Genomic DNA, 9,019 nt, shown 5'->3' on the forward strand with positions numbered 1-9,019 from the left:
TAATACATATTCGTATGGTGAAAGATTTTAAATTATTTCCCTTATTCTTTTTTTCAACAAAAATATATTTGGAAATTGATTTTAAAATTTTCTGGATAGTAAGCCTCTAAGTGTTAAGAAAATCTGTCTTATAGATTACATTTTCACTACAGTTTATATTAGCATACAATTGATCAAAATATTTTGTTAAATATTAAAAAGAAAAAATTACCAATACATATCTCAAAATGATAAATACAGCTTTCCTTCACTGCAAAGAATATATATATCCATAGGTTATTATTACCCATGCTAAAATAATGTAAGGTAAATTCTCCTCCTATTTTTCTTGTTTCTGAAGTTGCGAGATTTCTTGATCATATATAAATCCAGATGGTAATGGAAGTTTTGTTATAGTCAATTTTTATTAATTTTAAGAATATGTTTCTATATTGAATTACTTAAACTCTTCTGAATTTATGTGCCAAAAATCAGTGTTTATTTTCAAAAATTATTTTTAGTGATTTACCAACTACCATTCAGTTTTATTAAAACAAATAATTGGAAACACCTGAGTGTCATTCACTTCATCAAGATCTTCATCAATATTTTAAATTGTCCCTTTGTTTGCCATCCTGAAATTTCCTGCCACACCCCCTGCTGTTAATACTCCACAGTTAAAGTTTATCTGAGAAAGGTTAGGAGCTTGCCTTTCTGTGTAAAGCGGGAGAAAGCTGATTGAAAAAGGGAGTGCCTGGATAGTAAGTATGATTTCTAGGAAGAATACAAATGGAAGCTGGGAATTTAGAAACTGATTCTCATAAACCTATCCTTGCAGAGCCATTGGAAAGAGTTTATATTCCTTTAGCCGTATGCATACTCCAATTTGAAGACAACAGATTATAAAATCTAATCTCATTGTCATATTATCAAGACTGCTTACTACTATGAGGTATCACCTCACACCAGGCAGAATGGCCCTCAGCAAAAATTCTACAAATAATAAATGCTGGAGAGCATGTGGAGGAAAAAACCCCTCCTACACTGTTGGTGGGAATGTAAGTTGGTGCAGCCACTATGGAGAACAGTATGGAGGTTCCTTAAAAAACTAAAAATAGAACTAACATATGATCCAGCAATCCCACTCCTTGGCATATATCTAGAGAAAAACATAATTTGAAAAGATACATGCACCCCAATGTTCATAGCAGCATTATTTACAATCTCCAAGACAAGGAAGCAACCTAAATGTCCATCGACAGATGAATGTATAAGGAAGATGTGGTACATATTTACAAAGCCATAAAATATAATGAAATAATATCATTTGTAGCAACATGGATGGACCTAGAAATTATCATACTAAGTGAAGTAAGCCAGACAGAGGACAATTATCATATTACATCACTTATATGTGGAATCTAAATAAATGATACAAATGAAATTACATACAAAACAGAAATAGACCAACAGACATAGAAAACAAACTTATGGTTACCAAAGGGGAAAAGGGGGGAGGGATAAATTAGGAGTTTGGGTTTAATATATATATACTACTATATATAAAATAAATAACCAACTAGGACCTACTGAATAGCACAGGGAACTATGCTCAATACTTTGTAATAACCTATAAGGGAAAAAATCTGAAAAAAATAATATATGTATAACCGAATCACTTTGCTGTATACGTGATACTAACACAATATTATAAATCAACTATATTTCATTAAAAATTAAAAAAAACCCAAAACCAAAACAAAACAAAACAAAAACTGGCTGCTTTGATATTGCTGTTCCCTCTGCCTGCAATTCTGACAAAGATCTCATAGTTTGAAGGAGAAGACAGACATGTAAACAAATAATTATAAGAATGTGATCAGTGCTAAAACTGAGCTGTGTCTGGGGAGCTGGAAAATGCAATAAAGGAAGTAATTATCTCTTTGTCAGGGGAAATACTGGGGAAGATTTTAAGAGAAAACAATATTTGAATTGATGTATGGGAGGGAGTTTATCAAGCTGACAAGGGTGAGGATATTTCAAGGCCAAGGATATAGTGTATACAAAAGCATGGACATGAAAAGAGGTATTCAAATGTTAACTCCGTGCATCAGTTTGAGTCCAGTAAAGTTCTTTGTGATATAACTTGATTATGCACTATTTACAACATTTATCAACAAACATACATCATTCACACACAATATGCCAGGCACAGTGCTAGGCAATGGAAAAACAAAGACAAATTATAAACAGAGGAATAAATAATTATGAAACAATTTGATACGTTCTATGATAGAGGAATATTTTTGAGGCCAAAGTCCTGGATTCAATTCCAATTTCTATACATAACTACCATGACTCTGGGAAAATTAATTAACATTTCTGAACCTCAATTTGCTCACCAGTAAAATAGGAATAATTTTACCAAAACACTATCTCATCGTGTGTGTTTGTGTGTGTGCGTGTGTGTATTAAGCGAGAATATAAATGTAGTTAGTAAAGTGGTAGCATATAAAGTATTATTATTTAATAGTTGAGTACCTGGGAGCAAAATTGCTTTAAGTGGTAGAAAGTTGTCAGAAGGCACAGGAGTGTGTAGAACTCTGGAGCTTAAATACGAGTTTATTAAAAATATGTACAAAGGCTGAGAACCAAGTCATTTTCCCTCTTTGGCCACTAGATGTCCACATTGAACAGCTTCAATGGCCTAGACTCTGGGTAAGCAAGTTTACACTAAATAGAATAAGTGCTTAGAACAGGTATTGTTTAATCATGCCCCAGATCTGTTAATTCCTATGTGGTAGATAAAGTTAATATGACACAGTTCATGTGTTCAAGGAGCTCATGCTCCTTGAAGGCGGTATAAGAAGAAACTCCAAGTGTGATAGTAGGAGGAGGAATATACATACAATTCAGGAGACTTTTCTCTGGGAAGCAGGCACGATCTGAATCTTGAATATGAATACCTTTTAACCAGGCAAATAAGGAGGGGCTGGGGGAAAGGACTGTCAATTGTATTCCAGGAAGAGGGAATAGTTTATGTAAACACATGGAGACCTGACAGAACTTACACTATTTGGGTTCCTACAAATAATTCAATATGGTAGAAAAAGAGTTCTAATAAGAGAGAAGTGAAAGAGAAGGGACTTTCCCAGGAAGACTCTTCAACATCAGGCGAGGAGTTTGAAATGTATCCTGAGGGCTCTGAGGAGCCATTAAAATGTTGTTGTTCTCTTCTACCACTGTACAAGTCTAGAGAATTTTGTTTTATTTTCTTTTGGCTTTGCTTTTGCTGATTTTCCTTATGGAAAGTTCTTTCTGACTGCATTATGGAAAAAGGCTTAGGGCGAGAGACAAGTCTGGTAATTGAGAAACCTACTGGAGCAATACAATCATAGTGATGGGGGACGGAACTAATACAGTGACACTGAAGAAGAAGAGATGAGAAGTGTCCATAAACTTTATGGATGTGAATCTTTGTTGGATGTGGGAATGAATGAAGAAGAATCAAATGATGGATAGTTGATCTGGAGAGGAAATTGGAGAGAGATAGATTTGGGAGAGAAGATGATTACGGGATAAAGCACTTCGTCATGGATTTTCTGGTGATTTTTTTTTTTTTTTTTTTTGCGTTACGTGGGCCTCTCACTGTTGTGGCCTCTCCCGTTGCGGAGCACAGGCCCCGGACGCGCAGGCTCGGCGGCCATGGCCCACGGGCCCAGCCGCTCCGTGGCATGTGGGATCTTCCAGGACCTGGGCACGAACATGCGTCCCCTGCATCGGCAGGTGGACTCTCAACCACTGCGCCACCAGGGAAGCCCTCTCTGGTGATTTTTGAACAAATCACTCAGTGGTCTGTGTTTCAGATTCTCTACCTATAAAATGGGGCAAACACGCAGGCTCAGCGGCCATGGCTCAAGGGCCCAGCCGCTCTGCGGGATGTGGGATCTTCCCTGACCGGGGCATGAACCCGTGTCCCCTGCATCGGCAGGTGGACTCTCAACCACTGCGCCACCAGGGAAGTCCTTAACCGAGATTTACTTTTGACTGCCATGTAGCCACCAAATGCTTGCTGTGCATTAAGAACTGGGAGCACCCTCACCAAAAGGGCCAATGACTCCTCAGAAGAGAGTGATTCAACACGGCAGTCTCAGACTGTGGTCTGTGGACTAGCTTCCCACTGTTTAAATGTCTGTATTATTGTCTCAGTTGTCCTCACTCATGCAACCCTTCACTGTGTTGGGGTTCAGGAAGGGCCACACCAAAGTGTGCCTCAATGGCACATTGATTATTTTGAACTAAAGTTACTTAAGAGATGGCCAACACAAGAGGAACACTCTAACCATCTCCTCTGTCTTCCTGAAAGCAGGACATAAATCTCTCATGTGAAAGGTGTGCTCCCTGCATCTAGAGGGAGAAGCATACCTTGCCACCAGAGATAGGGAATTCAGGCCAAGAAGACTGTGTAAACAAACTTTGTTACTTCTTCCATTTACTACCCCCAGACCAAACTGTGTTTAGATTTTTCACTTTATTGGGCACCCCAAAACTTTGTCCTCTCAATTTCTCTCAAATTTGTTTCTTTGTCTAAAAAGCTGCCTGCTTGGGCCACTCCTTGGTCTCATTTCTATGAGACCTCTATGTAAATGATTAAATTTGTTTCTTTTTCTTCTGTTAATTCATTTTGTGTCAACCTGATTGTTAGTCCAGCCACAACAACTCGAGTCGGGTAGAGGAGGGAAATTCCCCCTTTCATGAATAGTGGTATTTCATATATATTGAAAAAGGGAGTGCATTTTTTCCCCATTAAATCTAGTGATATTTTTTTAAATAGGGGAGGCAGGGGGAAATAGTCGTTGATGCAGGTGGTAAAACACAATGGACTGTCTGTGTGTGTGTCCCTTCCTCCTGGGCTACCTTGGGCATCTGCACTGTAGCCTGTAAATCATTCCAGGCTCCTCTGCCCTGAAGTCTTTGATTCATTCAATATCATCACTTCTCGGCCTCTGACCTTTCTGGCTTCAAATTTGGCTCCTTGTTTTCCTACAGTCCCATTTGGACAGATAATCCAATTTTTGACTGTTTCCTTTGCCTGTTATTTGAATTTAAGGTTTGTTCCCACCCCCACCCCCACCCCCCCGGTAATTGCTTAACTCCATTCACCATAACGAAAGGAAAGGAGTGCCCTATCTTTGGATAGGGCATCATTAGAACTTACTCCATGCTTATGTTCCTGCTTCTCAGGGGAGGACATTGAATAAAATAGCTCACAGTGGGGGAAATGGGATAATTACTACACTAAGAGACTCAACAAATGCCCATTGTGACCAGTCTACAAGTCCAGTGAAAAAGAACAGTTTGAATATATAGTAACTTCTCTGTCATATTACTTAAGATTCAGAAGAGTGACAAACACAAGCAACGGTGGGACAAAGGTCTGGAAAACAGTCAGATGGAAACACTGATATATTCTGATATCTCAGTTGTGCATTTAATCCTAATTCAACTGCACTTGTAGAATGGGTATGGTACCACAGGTAAAATGGGAGGCATACACTTAGTTTTAACCATTCAATCAAAATTACTCCTTGAACACAGCATTCTAGATTTTATGATAATTCACCACAATGTACTCAAGAAAACTGTAACAGAGAATGTTCTGCTCGTAGGACCTTGACTCTGACCCACTTTAGGAACATGTTTACTTGCTTAATTTTCATTCTGTGTTTCCCCTATCTCATATTTTCATTTAACACCAACAGAAGGCTTTTCTTCTGAAATATTTCTATATTCATCTCTGTGCTTCATACCACTCCCATTATTCTAGTGCAGGCTCACATCCCACAGCTGATCGTTCTGACCGATTTCCTCATTGATTTTTTTTTCTTTGCCTGACCTCTATCATCCTCTTGTGCACTAAATACCAGTTTGAGACTGGACTCAGTTTATGTGCCATGCTACATCTCCTTGACCCAGCTCACAAGCCTCTCTCTTAACCATGGGCCTTGAACATTTGCCTTGCTTTAAAGCAATGGTGGTTCCATGACTACAGTCACCAAGCTACAGCTCCTACTGCTGTAACCACCATAGACCTACTTGCAGTACCAACCTGTATCTTTGCCCTCACTAGTCTGGACCCACAGAGACTCTGGCTTCCCTAGCTGCTGCCTGGACTCAGCTGACCCAACCCAGAAGCAAGAGGACATTAACACATAATGGAGCAGACTCGGATGAATATGAGTCAGGAGACAGGAAGGACTGAAATTAAATTGCTTGCACTCTCCTCTAACTCCATGGGTTTCATACAGCCTCTCCAAAGATGTCCTGCAAGATGAAGCAATCAGCTCTTTTTGTGAAGCTGTGGCCAGCTTGACGTTGTATCTTTTCATATTTGACTGCCTTTCTTCCATGCCTCTTCCTCTATTCTCTCATTCTTGAGACCCTGGGAATATATCCCCAATAAATCATTAGTCCTTATGCTTTGCCTTAGGCATTATTTTGGGAAACTTGTGCTAAGATAATCATCTTAAGGTTCTCTGTAGCATAATGATCTGCAAAGCTCCCTTTGCTTAACATTCTGCTTTCAAGGAACTCTGCATATTGCTTCCACTATCTGGTCAACTTTCTCTTTCACCGTTTCTAACTTCCTTAGTGCATGCTACACTCTGCTCATACACAACACAAACAGACTATACCTTCATGGCTGCTGTTTATTACCTACTATATTTTGGTACAATTCAATATATACCCATGTCTGCAATCAAGTTATCAACATCCTTAGGTGTTGATAGGAAGGGACCATGTCTTTTGTATCCTGACATCTTCCTTGGCACCTGGAATAGTTACCAAGGTATTATCATATATTTATTGATGCTAAAAGTTATGTATACCATGTGTCTTCTCAAATAAAGAATAAAAATCCTGGAGCAACCATGGTCACCCCTGTAAATTAACCAAACACTAAGGTTGTCACCTATGCTTAGAAATAGTCACAGTCCAAATTCAATGAAAAGGAAAAATGTTCCTAATGGAAAGTAGCAACATATAAGTTAGGAAAAATAAAACAAACCAACTTCCTGCACTTTTCCCTAAGGGATTCCCTTTTCAGCTTGAAACACTATTTGACACTTAGCACAATTTAATTTTTGACTACTAAAAAGACCCTGTAAAATATTCATTTTTATGGATGATGGGAAGTCAAATGGTATTCTCATTAGATTTGTCATCTCTTGTTCTCCAAACACAATAATAAATTGTTACACCTTATTTCATATGGTATTTTATATTTTTCAAAGTACATTGCATATATTTTTCTCATCATACCTTCTTAGACATGTGAAGCAGAAAAGGCTCATTATCACCATTGGATAAGAGTGTGGGGAAAAGGGGCTGAGATTAGTGACTAACCTAAGTTCACAAGATTAGTAAAGTTTTGCTTGGAGGAGAACCCAGGTCTTCTGACTGCTAGTCCAGAGCTCTATTTGGATTCTCCCTGGAAAGATCTGATAAAGCGAGTTGGTTGTGATGAAGAGAATCTTGAGGTCTTTTTAACTCTATGAAAAAAATTCAACTCATGAATACATTATAGGATAGCCATGTGACCACGTGTCTGCAATGACAATTCTAATTTCTAAGTGTTCCTTCCTGGATTACTAACCTGGCACCAAGTGAAGAAAATCTGAGATACCTTGGAAGAGCAAATTAACAATATGAGGACATCTCAGAGGTACAAAATTAAATCTTAATTTAGTCCTTTATAATTTACAAAGCTCTCAAAGGAGCTCAGAGTTTAGGTTTTAGAGCAGGTGGTAACACACTGGTTCCATTTTAAGTCAAGTGGAGAGTATTAAAATACAGCCAGTGTCCCTTTTCTCTCAAGAATGAATATAGCACACTATTATAATTATGGATGTGTGTGTGTTTGTGTGTGTGTGTGCAAGTAACTAGTCGACTAAATAATGTGATATGAGATACCACAGGACCATAAAAGGAGAATGGGAAAAGAAGATAGGAAGCTTGTCAGAATGTGTTGAAGAAAAACATAATTGCTATAGCCTGGGCAGTACAATGCTGGGACAAAATGCTTGAAGTTTAAAATATACATTTGTGAAGTGGTATCATGTACAGTAAAGCCCATCTTGAGCTTGACTAGTGTGGGACAATTTGGATAGACAAGAAAATATCATGAAAGTCTTAGTTATCCTGAGCTGAGAATGTCAAACGAAGAAGAGCTAAAGAAAAATTGGAGGTGGGAAAGGCAAGCTTTACAAATATTAAGTATTTTGCCTAAGGCCACAAAGCAAAGCTAGTGGGTGTTAGAGCAGGGCTGATTCCCAGGTCCATTCTGATTCTACTGCTTCAAGCTTCTCCCTGACACTGTCAAATTGGGGTCACATGGATATAACTCCTCCTTGATATTCAATTTAAAACCCTCTAGATCTGAGCAGCAAGTCTCTCTCCCTTGGTAGGAATAGTGATTCCAAATGTTAGCTTTTGAAATAGCTACTAATGAATTTCCTGGGGAGATTATTTAAAATGCCAATTCCGAGGCTCTGCCCTTGAAGATTCTGCTTTAGTAGGCCTGGGACAGAACCTGAGAATTTGCATGTTTAAGAGACTGCCCTGATGATTCCGACTTCAGGAATGGTTGATCTAGATTAAAATCAAATCTCCTTTAATATACTCCCTATATGGCTATTAGCTCATTTTCCAGGTTTTCCTCCACAGGCTCAATGACCAGTGGAGAAACACCAGAAACCACTGTGGAAGTCTCTGACTTCTCCAATTTCAGTCCCACACCAAGAGATGCAGTGCAGAGCTCTTTTGATTGCGTCATCTGCACCCACGTCAGTCAGCATGGAGGGATAGCCCTCTCATCCCTTTGACACCAACCCTGCAGGCTACCCATTTCTTCTTCAGCTCCTGAAGTCTTCCCATCATGACCTCCATCCTTTGCAGTAGAGAAACAGCATCACCATCTGTCTCTTTGTCCGACCAATAGCACAGTATTGGAAATATATCCACAGATTTTAGTGTTCTA

At 38.8% G+C, this 9,019-nt stretch overlaps 1 protein-coding gene across 1 annotated transcript in view; it reads right to left on the reverse strand.

The window, feature by feature from the left end:
* The window catches only part of OPN3 (opsin 3), a gene marked incomplete at its 5' end in the record, with an annotated part of 34,101 nt that extends 27,712 nt beyond the window's left edge, over positions 1-6,389 (reverse strand). The window contains 1 exon segment of the mRNA XM_081257735.1: positions 6,089-6,389. Coding sequence (XP_081113861.1) covers positions 6,089-6,389 — 301 coding nt within the window.
* Positions 6,390-9,019: the final 2,630 nt, after the last annotated feature.

Source organism: Mesoplodon bidens (genome assembly GCF_964165515.1).
Source record: "Mesoplodon bidens genome assembly, chromosome: 2".
Classification (NCBI taxonomy): Eukaryota; Metazoa; Chordata; class Mammalia; order Artiodactyla; family Ziphiidae; genus Mesoplodon; species Mesoplodon bidens.